The 15828-nt window shown below is 47.2% G+C and overlaps 2 protein-coding genes and 1 long non-coding RNA gene across 9 annotated transcripts in view; 1 reads left to right on the forward strand and 2 right to left on the reverse strand.

Moving 5' to 3' along the window:
* SMTNL1 (smoothelin like 1) overlaps window positions 1-5019 on the reverse strand; it is a 29777-nt gene extending 24758 nt beyond the window's left edge. The window contains exon 1 of the mRNA XM_077933027.1: window positions 4885-5019. The gene's annotated coding sequence lies outside the window, so the exon portion shown is untranslated. The remainder of the gene's footprint in view (window positions 1-4884) is intronic.
* On the forward strand, window positions 480-6931 carry TIMM10 (translocase of inner mitochondrial membrane 10). Of its 7 annotated transcripts, none has more exons than XM_028738544.2 (3): window positions 480-618; window positions 1288-1388; window positions 6607-6931. In XM_028738544.2, the coding sequence occupies exons 2-3, from the start codon at window positions 1318-1320 to the stop codon at window positions 6806-6808; spliced, it is 273 nt and encodes a 90-aa protein (XP_028594377.1). In that variant the 5' UTR covers window positions 480-618; window positions 1288-1317; the 3' UTR covers window positions 6809-6931. The 7 variants fall into 7 exon arrangements, with proteins under 7 accessions (XP_028594377.1, XP_028594385.1, XP_028594403.1 ...); XM_028738552.2 differs by having other exon boundaries at window positions 501-639; XM_028738570.2 differs by having other exon boundaries at window positions 522-618; window positions 1291-1388.
* Window positions 6932-12433: 5502 nt separating this feature from the next.
* On the reverse strand, window positions 12434-15715 carry LOC114601396 (uncharacterized). Its single transcript, XR_003707755.2, has 3 exons — window positions 15096-15715; window positions 14413-14532; window positions 12434-12580 (listed from the first exon to the last, which is right to left on the reverse strand). It is a non-coding gene; the product is annotated as an uncharacterized LOC114601396 (long non-coding RNA).
* Between the last annotated feature and the right edge of the window lie 113 nt (window positions 15716-15828).

Genomic DNA, 15828 nt, shown 5'->3' on the forward strand with positions numbered 1-15828 from the left:
GTACCACCCATGGAGTATTTAAATATGCAAATCAAACTGTTTCCCCTCTCCTTTTGATCAGTTTTCAAACAAATTTTGAAAGGCAGCATATTTAATTCAGCTTATAATTCGTTGCTGTAATGAACAGCTTGTGTGTGTGTGGCACCTTTCAGCTTCTGCTGGATTTCATAAAAACAAACACATAAAGAAGTGGAGGGAAAACCCCTCCTGTGAACTGCTGCGTCTTCTTGTTGCCTTGCAATCCTCCATGCATTTTTATTTGCAACCCCTCTCCCCTTCGGCCTGCGTTTCCAGACAAAGGCAGACAAGAAACGCACTAAATAATACACAAGGTAAATAATGCAGTCAAGAGGCAAGAAGCCCCTCCGCGGTGGGCGATGACGTAGCCGCTTCTCATCCCTTGACAGCGCAACTGAGGAAATCCCGCCTCCTTCCCAACGTCCATCACCCCCTCCTGAACTCTATGGCAACACGGGCCATGGTCCCTCGCTGGGGAAAAGGAAAAACAGGCCGCCTAGAAAGGCATTATACCTGCCAGGAAGTCTCTATGGTTTCCCTGAAAGGCGCGCTGCGGAAGCGCCTGAAACTCGTGCTTCCGGTTGATATTTGTGGCTGGAGGTGAGCGTTGCTCGTGGTGAGGTAGACATGCTGTCCAATTGGCGGGAGTTGATGGGCAGAAGAGCCCAGGCGGGGGACGAGGGGAGAGGACGGGAGCTGCCGCCTGGGGGCTCTTCGCTCCCTCCGTGCGCGTGTACGAGAAGAGGGGGGTTCACACGGGCTGTGAGGAATGAGGGCGGTGCGGGGGTCAGGCTGGGAAGCAGTGAGGCGGCGGGATGGACGTTGCCAGTTTTAATTTTGAAAAGCAAACAGAACAACAGCTCCTGTGCTGTCCTTTTGGGTCCATATTCCCACATTCCCTCACCCCAAGCAGTGGTCTTCTGCATCCAGGTCAGACATCCCCTAATGCAGGGAAACCTCTGGCCCTCCAGATGTTGCTGCACAGTAGCTTCCATCATCTCTGGCTACGGGCTGGCTATCTGAAGGGCTCCCTGTCCCTGCTCTAGTGGGTCAGCAGAGGGTCAGCGTCTGCTCTTGTCACAGCACTGATCTGTTAGGTGGGGTGCAAACCAGCTCACACTTAACTGCCCTTTTACTGCCAGGACTGCAGATGGACCTGACCACTGAAAAACTGAGCAGCGATCTAAAATACAGACTAAGTGGCAACCTTGTTGATTGTGTGTGTACTATAGGTAGAGTCATTGGGTTCTGATCCTTTGTGTTCTCCAGCAGTGTCAAGGACAAATACTTGAATGTGTGATGGATCCTGTGAGGGCTCAGCAGCTGGCGGCTGAGTTGGAAGTGGAGATGATGGCTGATATGTACAACAGGTACCCACTAATCACAAGCATGAGGGCACTCCTCAGTGGTGCTCATTTGAAATGTGCAGCATAAGAGCTATGAAAACAATACGGGCACTGTATGCTGTGACTTGTGTTTTGCTTCTCTCCAAGTACCCCAGACTTTCCAAGATTATCCTCCCACCAAAATGTACTACTTTAGGACCTATACCTTACTAGACATTGTGCAGAACATATTATTAATGTATACCACCCTTCATCCAAAGATCACAGGGTGGTTCACAAAATAGAAACATAGGATAACATCATAGAATTGCCTTTTTAAAAAATCTGATCAAGGCTTCATGTGGTTGAATTGGGAAGCTTACAGGTAGGACATACAGGCAAAGCATCCTTCCCTGTTGTCCGTCTAGCACCTGGTGCTCGCAGGGGTACTGTATTTGAACATAGAAGTTTTATTTAACCATAGTCGTTGACAGATCTAGGTGTCATAACCTGGTGTCCATCATTGCATCTTGTGTCTGAGAATTCCTTATTGGGTAAAATATTTACTTTTGTCTATCCTGAACCTACTGTATGTTAGTTTCATTGGGTAACACTGAATTTCAGTATAATTCGAGATGGCAAAAGATTCCTCTGTTCAGTCAAAATTTGATAAGTCTCTACCATGTTCCGCTTAGCTAAATTTAAAAACCCCAAATGCTCTAGACGCTGCTTGCTAAATGATCTAGCTGGCCCTGCGCAGGGGAAATTATATCACAAATTATGCTTTTATTGTGTTTTTATTATTATGCTCCATAAAATGTGTTCTTAATGTTGCATACTACCCTGGGATCTTTTGATAAAGGGTGGTATTTAAATTGAATTAATAGTAATAATAATAGATAGACAGACAGACAGACAGACATGGCGGGGATTTCAACAATTGGTTTAAAATATGCTTTGCCACCTTTTTGTTTTTAAGCACCAACAATCTGGTATAATGGAACCGATTCCTTTTATACAGGCCCAGCTTATCCAAAGACATTCCCCAGTGCCTGTCAAATCCAAGGCCCTCCTCCAGATGCCACCATTTCATGCATGCATTGAGACCACACAGCTGTTCCTGTCTAGCTGGCCCTGTGCACGTCAGAGAAAGCTACCTTGAAGTTCTTGACTCTAAGCCTCCTAGCTAGCAACCTAATTTTCTCTTTTAGGATCACACAAGTACTTTTCTCTGTGTCACTAGTGCCAACATGCACCACGGCCATTGATTCCTCCCCACCAGTGTCTGCCAGTTCACTCTACAATCTGCATAACAGTCACATACCCAGTTATCTATCTCTCTAATGATTGAATCACCCACGACCAGGTTGCCCCTGTCTCTGCCTGAAGGTGTATCCTTGGCATGAGAGGATAACAGCTCATACCCCAATGACTGGGTCATTCTAAGAGTTCATTTTCCTCTTGCTCAGAGTGGTGCACTCCTTCCCCTAGAGCAGGCATATGCAAAGTCCATTTCGGGGGCCTAATCCGGCCTGCCGGTCAATTTAATCCTTCCCTTGTGGCAGTATATGTCATGGGGTAAAATTGTAAAAAAGCTCAACAGCTTTGGTCGGCCCTCATGCATGTTCACTTCATCAAATCTGGCCCTCTTTGAAAAAAGTTACCCCTGCATAGAGAGTCATTCTGTATGTCAGCAGAGGAGTTGTCACCTGGGGACACAGCATGTCCCCAGAGACCTTGTCCACCAACCTCTCTTGGCTTTATTTCAGGTCATCCACCTTGCCCTCAAGGGAACAAAGTGAGGGCCAGGAGCTCATTTTACTAAGCACACATCCATTACTTTTATCCAAAAGGAAGATAGCTGTACGCGTGGCATTCTGTACAATTTATTGTTTGTTTACTTGGGAGCTTGGGACATGTTAGGTCACTAAGGGGCAGGCCAAAGTATTTTGCCCTGACCTCATCCTGCTGCTGAACTCACTCCTTGATGAGGCATCCACAGGGGCTCTCCTGTTGCTTGTGGACCAGGCTCCCTGGCTAGGTTTTTCCAGATTTATGTCCCTGGCTAGCTTTCCCCACTTGCTAATGCAGCTAGTTAGATCAGGAAGTTCTCATTTGAAAAACACCAAGTTGTAACACAACTGCAGGACTTGTTCAAATTCCGGTGAGTAGGAATTTGGAAGGGGTGTGTGAATTTAGGTCATTTTAACACCCTGGGTATGGATTTTTTTTTTTTATCAGGGTGGGCAGTGATTAAGTGGGGATTAACTTGCTGTGAAAGTTTGCTTTTAAAACTGAAAATAGCTTTTAACTGGTATATAAGGAGCTGAAGCCAATTCTTTGACTTTAGCTTGTATGCTGCACTTAATAACCTTAAAGCAGTCCTACACTGCACTTGTACTGTGGCTTTTTAAAGTGCAAATTACTCCGTAGTTTTTAACTTGTAAGTTACACTTTAGCTTTGAAAACCTGAACTAGTTTTATTTAAACTGAACTGAAACTTTCAGCTGAATCTTGCCCTTGTGCATTAGCTTCTATACCAGGGGTAGGCAACCTAAGGCCCGGAGGCCGGATGCGGCCCAGTCGCCTTCTCAATCCGGCCTGCGGGAATCAGCGTGTTTTTACATGAGTAGAATGTGTCCTTTTATTTAAAATGCATCTCTGGGTTATTTGTGGGGCAGAGGAATTCGTTCATCCCCCCCCCATATAGTCCAGCCCAGCACATGGTGTGAGGGATGGTGGACTGGCCCACGGCTGAAAAAAGTTGCTGACCCCTGTTCTATACTGTCCTTTTCTACCGTCCTTTTTAAGTGAAGTCTATACTGTACTGAGCTTGATCTAAAAGCTAAGCCTGCTTTTTAAAATCTAGGCTTACACTGTCACTAGTTTATTTTTGTTATTTATTTATGTATTATTTGTTTAAACAATTTGTATACTGCTTACCTACAATACTCTCTAAGCAGTTTAAAAAGAGACAATAAAAAAATAAGTATAAATTAGAACTATACAATCAAAGCACAATTAAAATGCCTGCTGGATTTTATTTTTTTTAGTCCTCAGAGGTTCAGTCGGGAAGGGGCCTGCCTGACCTCAAGTGGAAGAAGTTCCATAAGACTGGGCCCACAGTACTAATGGCAATACTGGTGGATACAAGCCTTGCATCTGAGCCTTAGGGAACCATTAACAGTGACTTCCCCAAAGTGACTTCCTCAGTGATTGGACAGGATTCCAAGCCATTAGATGGTCCTTAAGGTATTCTGGACCAAAATGGTTAAGGGTTACTCTGTCCCATGGGGAATCATAAATCTGAGTTGATTTTATATTGTTGTTTAATACCACCTCTCTAAAATTGAGATTTTATCTAGGTGTCTGGTATACTGTGGCCCTGCTTGAGTAGAGATGAAAGATAGGTTTCTACAGACTTACTACCGCTAGAATTTATAGCTCCTGAGTTCTAAGTTTTACAGGATTAAGCTCATAGCACACAGTGGTCTTACTGTGTTGTTTAAACCAGTGATTTATATAAAAGGATCGTACTTACCCTCTAGTTGCTCAGCTGTTTAATTCGCTTGTTGCCTTGACACTCGAGCAGAGACACTTTGTTGCAGGGAGTCTTTTTCAGACACCAAATAAGGCAAAGGAGTCAAGCAGACACTGACTACCACAGTCTTCGGCTGGAGGAAAAACATTTATTGAGATTTTTCTAGCCTGGAAGGCATGCAGACTGGTCCTGTGCACATTTATTTGAATGTTCGCTGGGGGCTTACACACAAGTAAGTGTGGAGGGACTGTAGCCATGCAAACTGATTCCATGCATGTTTATTTGGATGTAGCAGCTTAGATGTTCCTGAAGCTGGTTGGCTACTCAAAAACAGTCCTTGTCTACCTTAATGTACGTCTTAATCATTTCACTGTTGAGTGGACTGTGTGTCCCTGACAGAATGATTGCCTAGGGCTCAGTCGGTTAGCTTTTAAATGGGTATGACACTATCGTGTGCGTTTGTACAATTGGTTAGAATTGTAAACTGATATATTATGTTTGGGAAATAACTTGCAGCACATTCCTAACCATGTCTACTCAGAAACTAAACCCTATTGAATTTAATGGGTCTTACTCTCAGGTAAACAGGGTTAGAATTACAGCTTTAGAATCTTACACCTGATCTGCTGAAGAAATAGTCTAATTGACAGAAGTTCCCTGCAGTATGTGAAGGATGTCATTTGGAAGAGACAGTTGAAGGATGATGAGGGTTGTAAGAGAGACAGAGAGGAAGAGGAGGAGGAGGAGGAGGAGGAGGAGGAAGTTAGAGTGGTGAATTTATAGGGGAAAGTTGCCTGAGTGGAATTGTTTACAGGTAAGATTATGCAGACAGAAGATTTGAACCTGCTGCAGTAGAGAAATAGAGGTGGTTTAATAAATTTCTTTAATCCCAAAGTTCATGATGCTGATTGACATTCGGTAGTGGTTATTCTGTGAACCACCCTGAAACTTTGTGATGAAGGGCAGTATATGAATTTAGTAGATAATACATAAAATAATAATAGAGTTTTGCATTTGAATGCTTTGTGGGTTTTTGGGTTGTTTTTTTTTTTACTAATAAGGTACTGTCCTTTATCCCTATATCCTGGGGCAAAATTGGCAGCAGGTGAGTAAAGTGGTGCTGCCCATTTTTGCCAGAGTGTCAGGCAGATTAGGAAGTCCGGAACTGAGATAAACCAGGTTACTCTGTTCTGTGGAGTTACGTACAGTTCCTAAGGGACACCAGGCAGCTGTTGGGTGACCTTGGGCTAGTCACACTTCTTTGAAGTCTCTCAGCCCCACTCACCTCACAGAGTGTTTGTTGTGGGGGAGGAAGGGAAAGGAGAATGTTAGCCGCTTTGAGACTCCTTCGGGTAGTGATAAAGCGGAATATCAAATCCAAACTCTTCTTCTTCTCTTCTTCTGCTTTGCACGTGTTCAGAGCAGCAGAGGCAAGGCCATTGGTAGCCCCAAAAGTGGCATCTCCTGCTTGAAGTGGCAGGTTGCAGAACTTTGGCACTGAGGAAAACACAGATTTATTTAGGATGACTGTGTTGGTGATCATTAGAATTTGGGTGGTGGTAGGGAAGAAACATCATGGCTTTTAAGGCATTGATAGAGAGCTTTTAGGCAAGAACTGTGATGTGCTTGTTTTAGCTGAATATAAATAAAGCCGGCTCGGAACAGCCAAAAGACGGCCACTTCCTTCCGCTCACGCTCTGTTCTTTCCTTGCTGTGCCCCAGAATGACCAATGCCTGCCATCGCAAATGCGTCCCTCCACACTACAAGGAGGCTGAGCTGTCCAAGGGAGAGTCTGTGTGCCTGGATCGCTGCGTCTCCAAGTATTTGGACATCCATGAGCGCATGGGCAAGAAGCTGACGGAGCTCTCAATGCAGGATGAGGAGCTGATGAAGAGGATGCAGCAGGGGGCCGGGCCAGCGTAACACAAACAAATACACGCGCATGCTTTTGATAATGGACAACATGTGCTTACCACCCCCTTTCCCCTACTTTGTGCCTGGACTCTGTGTTGATCCCTCCTTTTGCCAATAAAATGTTGAACATTATATTATCTGTTAAGGACCAGGTATGCTGGAGTTTTCGTCCTTCCTTGCTAGGCCTGATGGAAGATGGGGGCAGTCTGCGATTCTCTTGCCAAGGGAGATCCTCTTCACCTGTGGGCAGGGGCGTCGACTTATAAAAAATATTGGGGGGGCCCATGCTGGTCAAGGAAGGCTCCCCTCCTCCAAAGCAGACCCGATCCAGGCGGCTCCATAAAGCTCCTGGAGAGAGGCGGGGTGGGGTGGGGTGCGCGGAGAGACAATGCCAAAACTCAGGGGGCTCCTTGAGCCAATTGCCAGAGATGAGCCCCGCAGGGGGAGGCAGGGTCCTCTATAGCCCACCCCAGCTGCCCTTCTTGTATCTACAGCCAGTTTGGCAGGGGGCGGTGGAAGGGTCTGGAAGGAGCGGGGACCACCGTGGAGCACACATACCGGGAGCTGGAGAGGCGAGGCCCAGCCGAGAAGGGGCCAGCCCGGAAGGCGCAGCTTCACAGCCGAAGCTGTCCTCGGCTTGGGGAGCTGGAGAAGCTGTCGGGTCAGGGCCCTGGCGCAGGCCTAGCTGCTCCCGCGACGCCTCTTTGCTCCCGGGATCGGGGCCGCCAGCTCAGCGCTGGAGCCGAGGGAGCCCCCAGGCAGGCCTGCGAGCAAAGGCAGAGCCGCCGGGCGGTGGCCACTTCTGCAAGGCGGCCGGAGAAGCGGGGACCCCCTCCCCTCCCCGCGTCCCCCCCACTCGCTCCCCCCTCTGAAACTTTGTTAACACTTCCATGCTGAGCCTCTGACAATAGGGGCGGGCCGAGGGCACGACGCGGCTGGGCCCTCTGGACTCGCGCCCCCCCCAAATTTTCTTAAATTATTGGGGGGGCAGAGCCCCCCAAACGAATTTTTGAGGGGGCTCGGGCCCCCTCAGGCCCCATGGAGTCGGCGCCTATGCCTGTGGGATCCTATAGAGCTTTCTTGTGCCAGCCCATAAATTTGAAGGCTGCAGAGAGACTGAATGCCTTTTGGCACATCCCGTTCACTTTCCTAAAAGTCGGTTTCACAGGTGGTTTTGGTGACTTCTTGCTTCTCTCTTGTAATGGCAGAACAGTGGTAGAAGGAGAGTTTATAATCTTTCTTATTTAGGTAATGCTTCAATTACAAGACGTGCTATTTAGACTAAAAGAGTTGAAATGTAGTCCAGTGTTTCCTGACCATGGCCCCCTTCTGACCTGGTTTCCTTCCTGTGGCCTCCCCATGGCCGGGGGGTGGGGCAGCAGCCCCCCAACTAAGTCAAAATCAATAAAAATCTGAGGTTGTGCCCCCCTAACAAAAGCCTGCCCCCCTAACAAAAATCCTGGCTATGCTCATGCCCCCCTCCCCGGTCGTACTGGTAGAAAGGGCCTATTTAAATGTTTTGTTTGTAAATAGAACATGTTTTATTTATCATTTTTATAATTTAAACAAAATACAATTACATAAAAGGAACATAATGAAATGCTGTTGAAGCAGAAAAACAGAATCACAGCGCTGGAAGGGACCCCAAGGGTTATCTTTTTATTGCAACCCCCTGCAATGAAGGAATCTCAGCTAAAGCATCCATGGCAGATGGCCAGCCAACCTCTGCTTAGAAACCTCCAAGGAAGGAGAGTCCACCACCTCCTGAGGAAGATCCACCTTCCATGTATTATTAAAAGTTAACAACACTTATTTGACCCCAGTTATTTGACACAGAGGGGGAAACCTACAGACACAGTCCAAAAGGTGCACACGGAATTCTGTATATATGGGAGAGTTTTAAAATGCAAGTGGTCCTCACCGACCTGGTGCAAAAAGATCTTGTCATTAGGAGAGCCCTGGCTGCCTAGATAAAACACTATAGCCCTCCCCCCACTTACCTGGGAGTAAGGCCCACTGAACACAGTGTAGCTTTCTTCTGAGTAGACACAGTTATTTACTAGATGCAAGTCAGCAGCACCAGACAACCCCGATCAGCTAGGCCCAGTGGTGGATTTCACTCTGCGCCTTGCAGAGCCGGGCCAACAGTGCCAACAGACCCTGCAACCCTCGGCGACATCCGAAGGCCCTGATCCACTAGGCGCTGGGATGGATTGGACTCTGCGCCTTGCAGAGTCAGGCCCAGCACGTGGCAGCAACAAGCAGCTCTGGCTCGCCCAGCCCTACCCATTGCCACCCCACCACTGCACTTAACTGACCTCTAGGACTTGCCAATCAGAAGGTCAGCGGTTCGAATCCCCGCGATGGGGTGAGTTCCCGTTGCTCGGTCCCTGCTCCTGCCAACCTAGCAGTTCGAAAGCACGAAGTGCAAGTAGATAAATAGGTACCGCTCCGGCAGGAAGGTAAATGGCGTTTCCGTGAGCTGCTCTAGTTCACCAGAAGTGGCTTAGTCATGCCGGCCACATGACCTGGAAGCTGTACGCCGGCTCCCTCGGCCAATAAAGCGAGATGAACGCCACAACCCCAGAGTCGTCTGCGACTGGACCTAAGGGTCAGTGGTCCCTTTACCTGTGGTCCCCCATTTACGCACTTTTCACCATATGGCCCCCGGTTGGGAAACACATATAGTCTATGCCCTGCTATTTGCAAGATCTTCTGCCCATAACAGGGAGAGCAAGGGTGTCACATAATATTATTAGCACAGAAAATCACTTCTGATTATTCAAGCAAGTCAGGAAAGCTACAGGGGAAGTCCAAAAATAAAAATCTGAAGTCGCCTGCTGAGCTAACTACAGAAGTAATTCCTAGCCCTGTATGAGATGGTTCAGTGTCCTGAGTCTTCTTCAAAAGAAGTTTTGAGTAGAGTGTGATACACACATTACCTGGCAGGCTATGCATGTTAGCACAGTTAATTTTAACTATGAAAAATTTGAAATGAAATGAGCATTAGTGGTCACACTGCTGTTGGCAAGGCACCAAAAAATCAAATCAAAAGGAAGCTGTCTGCAATTGCAGAAGGCAACCACTAGAGGGAACTAAAGCCTGTAAGATTGTGATTTTGTTCATATTTATTTCCTTTTCTGTTCCTGCAGCAGTAAGGCACAGGGTTTCGCAGAAGTTCAAGGGTGATGCTGGTGAAGGGATAAGCGTGGGCGGCATCTGTGTCTCTGCCAAGAGCAGAATGTATGTCAATCTTAATAGGTGCACTCGGAGGAGAAGGCCATGCTGAAACTCTGACACACTGGAAAACTGGATATGTGAGAAAAGAATAATAAATGGGTAAACTTCCAGCAGCCCTCACCATATTTGCTAAAACTTAGTTCTTCCGATGTGCTTGTTAAGCCACCTCCAGTCTGGTGCTTTTCGTTGGCAGCCCTCAAGCCATTTCTCTGTACGATTTGAACTGGAGATCCGACCTCCCTTCCCTTTGATCCTCTGCAGAGGAGGAGGCACGCTGCTGTTTTTCATTAAAATCTCGCCCCTCCCTCTTCTAGCCTGATTGCAACCAAATGGCCCGTGAAGAAGTGTTTTGTTTCTGGATTTAAACATTTGCTGTGCTTTTCGTTGTGGCCAGCAGGGGGCATTGCAAAACACGTGCCTTTTCTTTCTTTTTATTTTTATTTTACCGACAGTGTGTGAGTAACAACTTTCAGGCACTCTTACTGTTATTTTTTTATGAGTATACCTCATAATTGGGCCCCTTTGATTTCTTACAGCCTCATTCTGCATTTTCTAATTAAATACCAGCTGTGTTTAGCCAAAGGGTGACTTATTCAATTAGAGCTGCTTAAAGCAATTAGAAGTTATTTAAAACCACATGCTGGAAGTTATTTGGCAAGCCTTCCTTGTGGTTTGATGCCTGCACAGGGCCAGGCCGTTGCTTTGGCAGAGCTCTCGAGTCCACCCCGTGGTGGCTGGAAAGGGCAAGGGGGAGCTAGAGGCGCAGTGGCAGGAGCAATTAAGGGAGCTAGTAAAAAATCAAGACCTCTCACATCCTGCTAGAAAAGTTCACCGCCTAAGCGGGACTCAGGGGTATTGGACCTTAATCTGTTGCTTATTCTTCCTCGTGATTTTCTGCAGCGGTGAACTTCAAACGTTATACTTCCAGGTGCTGCTTCCTACATGGATGTGAATGCTGAGGAGTTCCTCCTTGTTTTCCCTGGAGAGCCAGTGTGGTGCAGTGGTTAGACTAGATCGTGTTGGACTAGGACCTGGGATTTGTTGTTGTTGTTTAGTCATTTAGTCGTGTCCGACTCTTCGTGACCCCATGGACCAGAGCACGCCAGGCACCTCTGTCCTCCACTACTTCCCGCAGTTTGGTCAAACTCATGCTGGTAACCTCGAAAACACTATCCAACCATCTCATCCTCTGTCGCCCCCTTCTCCTTGTGCCCTCCATCTTTCCCAGCATCAGTGTCTTCTCCAGGGAGTCTTCTCTTCTCATGAAGTACTGGAGCCTCAGCTTCACGATCTGTCCTTCCAGTGAGCACTCAGGGCTGATTTCCTTAAGAATGGATGCGTTTGATCTTCTTGCAGTCCATGGGACTCTCAAGAGTCTTCTCCAGCACCATAATTCAAAAGCATCAATTCTTCGGCGATCAGCCTTCTTTATGGTCCAGCTCTCACTTCCATACATCACTACTGGGAAAACCATGGCTTTAACTATACGGACCTTTGTTGGCAAGGTGATGTCTCTACTTCTCAAGATGCTGTCTAGGCCTGTCATTGCCCTTCTCCCAAGAAGCAGGCGTCTTTTACGCCTGGGATACCAGGGTTCAAATCTCCACTTGGCCAGGAAGCTCCTCCCACACTTGGGCCAGTCATGGTCTCTGGGAGAGTTAAATGAGGAGGGGGAGACTCACGTATACCACCATGATATCTTTGGCGGAAGGTAGGATGCACATGCAATCAATAACAAATATTCTGAGCCGTGGTCTAGGGCAGACTTGGGGGTGTGTACTTTGGTTCTTATTAGAACACTAATACAGAAGCTAAAAAGTGGCTAAAAGCTGCAGTCCTGCTTCCCAGGGCTTGGGAACCTGCGGCCTTCCAGATATTGAATTCCCAACTCATCCCTGACTTGGTCACAAGAGCTGCCCTAGACCACGGCTCAGCATTTACCTGGGAACAAACAGCATTTCCCTATGAACTCAGTGGGGCTTGCTGCCATGTAGTCTTTCGGAAGATGCTGCTCTAAAGGGGGGTGCAGAGAATACAGTTAGAAATAAGGAACAGGGAGGCTTTTAACACACTGAGCTGAGCCCAGGGATGGGATTTGTGCACCAGATTTGAGCTTGCTGTTCTTTTCTCCAAAGCCCCACTTCTGCACTCCCCCTTATACACTCTTCATTAACCAGCTGAATTTGGGGCCAGAGAACCAGACTTTTGCATCCAGTGGAAGTCCAATTACTTATTTATTGCAACTGATCCAGAGTTTGTCTGGGAAATCTTGATCTATTATTACTTTCACACTTTTGTTTAAAGAATGTAAGTCACACTTCAATTTAAAAAATAATAATTCTCGGCATCTTACAAATAAAACAGTAAAATACATAGTCATCTACCTCCCCCCCCCCCCTTGCCCATGTTCAGTTCATACAGGTACTTGCCTGGGATGGAGAACATCTAACCATAAGGGCCTCCAGGCTACTCCCCCCATTAGCCTTGCTTTGCATCCCAGCCAGAATGTGCCTTTGAACTCTGATAATGCCTCTTGCTTGGCTGGAGGGAGGATAGAAAGTAGAAACACGCCTACTGTTAAAAGGATAACATTCATATTCATGACCCTGCCCACCACTGATGTGCGGCCCTCAGAAGGTTGTGCAGAAGAGAAGGTGGCCCTTGAGCTGGGAAAGGTTTCCTTCCCTTTGTCCTAGACTCTGGGCCTCACCATCCTCTCTCGCACCTGCTGTGTGAACTGGGAATGTGGTGTAGCACAAACTGAACCCTCTTGGCAAGTTTCAGAAGCTTATCTGTGGTTACATATCTTCTCCTTGGAGGAACCCTCCCAAGTTTTCTAAAGAACATTGTCCTGTGGGCTATTCTTGGAATCTGCTGTCATGTATGTTTTGGCAGAAGTGTACCAAAAAGGAAGGGACTTTGCAGAGTTCATTTGGAAGCCTCGACCTGCAGCCACCGATGCTTGCAATTTGCTTTTAATTTACTTCCTTTATGGTTTCCTCAAACAAGTTGTTTTCCTGGCATTTCTCCACTCCAAGGATATGCCTTGCAGCCCAAATGTACAGGTCTATTGGGGTGACGGCAGCCCAGCTGATCCCGTTGCTGGAACCAGCATGTAAGTCTGCCATGGGACAGTCCCCATCGCCTTCTGGCATGTCACCCTGCCCAATGCCAGACTTGTGTCTGACTGGGCCCATTTATGCAGGTCTATCTTTCCACTGTAGGGGTTTCAGTAGCTCACAAGGTAGAGCTTTTTGTGTCAGCTATACTTTCCACATGTACGATGCTGCAGGAAAGCAAAGCTGTGTTTGTTCCTCTGACATGAACGCTGCCCCATAAGCTCCAGGCTGACTTGCATGATACACATCCAATTAGGCCTGGAGCCACTTCCCTCGGGCTCCTTTGCCTTCCTTGGCATTCATATGGTACATAAGCGACTCACTGCTGGTTATAACCTTTAAAACCCTCGTCTGCATATGGGGGCATGTAGTTCCGTTGCCCAGCTCACCTCCCTCATTAACCAGCTACCTTGATTTCTCCAGACCTGCCCTTTCCAGAATCCTTCGTTGCATTTCCAGCTCCGTTTGCCCTTCCAATTAAATTGGACAGGACTAACTCATCATTGCTTGCTTCAAGGTTATTTTGAGCAGCTACTTTATGCATTCTGTCCTCATTACCTACCGGTGCTGCATCCGGCAGCAGTTTTCTCCTATGGGCCGAAGGCATTTAACATCTTCACTGCATACCCAGGAACCCTTGGAGGGGGTTGGACAAAGGATCTTATATGTGTTCAGGATGTTGAAATGGCCTGGAATAGGCTGTGTTTCTTAATTACAGGAGGAGCTTTGAGCTATTTCTCTTCTGGCATGGTTCCACATCACATTGTCATAAATAAAATGGAAAGAAGGTGGATTGGAAAGCTGCCTCCTGTAAGGTGGGGGGATGTGTCGGGTTGCAGAAAAAGTGCACTCAAAATGTAGCCAGGAATGAATCGCAGCGAATGAAGGAGCAAGGGGTTTTCCAAAGGAACAGTTGTGGGTCTTCCTGCTCTATTTGCTGTTTTAATAATGTGCACAGAGGAGTGTGGAGGATGCTCATCTAGTTTGCTAGGAATACAAATCCACAACTCCAGGTTCAGCAGTCCAGGGGTTGCCAATGTGATGTCCTCGATACAAGGCTGGAAAACAATTCCCACTGTTCCTGACCATTGGCAATGCTAACTGGGGTCGATGAGAATCAAACAACATCTGGAAGGCTGTGTCTGGACTAGACAATGACATGGATAAACTAGAACATGGGGCTGAAACCAAAAAAGTAAGTCCTCCAGCTAGCAACGTAAGAAGAGCCCTCCTGGAGCAAAACAAAAGACCTACCTGGTTCGGCATCCTGTTTCCTGCCATGGCCAGCTGGACAATACAAATCTTATGGTGCGCCCACATTTGGAATACTGAGTACAGTTCTGGTTGCCTCTCCTCAAAAAGGATACTGTAGAGCTGGAAGTTTCAGGAAAAGGCAACCAAAGCAATCAAGGGGAGGGAATGACTCCTCAATGAGGAGAGGACATTTGGGGCTTTGTAGTTTAGAGAAAAGGTGACATGATAGAAGTGCATAAATCCATGCATGGTGCAGAGCAAGCCGATAGGGGAAAGTTTTTATCCTTTCCTGCATTAACACTAGAACTCATGGGCATCCAATGAAGATGAAGGTTGGAAGGTTCAGGACAGACAAAAGAAAGTTTTTCTATACACAGCACATAGTTAAACTATGGTAAACTGTTTATTTCAAACCAAAGCTCAGCTCCTGCACTTCAGTCCAATAGGGTTGAATGTGTGCAGAGAAGAGAAAGGGGAAGCACAAGGGTGTTCTGAGTTGGATTTTTTAAAAATAAAATAAAAAAACCAATGACTCAGTTACACAGAGGAACGGTTAACTTAGAAACATGCTGTCTTGCAACATTCCCTGCACCCTATGCATTTAATCCAGCTGCATCAGTATACAGATAGACAAGGGTTGAATTTCTAAGCAAGCTTGTTCCGAAAAGCTTTTCAGTATTTACCTCTTTTATTTTTACTTTGAAAATACTTATTTCATATTTGCACACAGCACCAAGGGATGCATATCTGCACCTGCAATATGAAAAGTAATAGGCGTTAGTGCAAATTCTACTCCGCTGCTGCCCATAATAAAGAGCGGCAGGAGCAAAAGCGAGGTAGGTCAATTTTATTTCCCCCATAGGGGAGAGAAGCGGGGACACACACACACACACGCTCACATAGCCACCCAGCGGTCCCAGCCCCATTGTGTGTGTGTGTGTGTGTGTGTGTGTGTGTACATACATATACATGCACATACATGGAGTCCCGACTCCGTAGCCTGGGGTAGTGGTGAATTCGAATCCTGCGCTTCTGCCCCTGGCTACAAAGCCAGTCCTCTAGCGCCAACAATATCCCAGCTGCTTCTTGCTCCAAAGCGAGAGAGGCGGGCGAGAAGCGCTTAGAACAAGAGGCTCTGTGTGTGCGCGCAGGCTGGGGCGACGATGCCCACGTGGAAAGTGTTGCGCTCCTTCTTTTCCTGGCCTGGGGCTCTTTTGCTCCACTTTCCCCGAGTCCCATGTTCTTTCCCCCCTCTTGACTGATTGACACGGAAACACAGAAACACACACTCCGATGGCCTTATAAAGTAACACGCGCCTCCGTCTCCTTCCCCCCGCCCTCCCCCGAAGGCCAACACTTCCTGCGCGGGCCGCCCGCTGCGCGCCCTCTCCGACCCTCCAGGCGCGCAACACGCTT

The sequence above is a fragment of the Podarcis muralis genome, chromosome 1 (genome assembly GCF_964188315.1).
Source record: "Podarcis muralis chromosome 1, rPodMur119.hap1.1, whole genome shotgun sequence".
NCBI lineage: Eukaryota > Metazoa > Chordata > Lepidosauria > Squamata > Lacertidae > Podarcis > Podarcis muralis.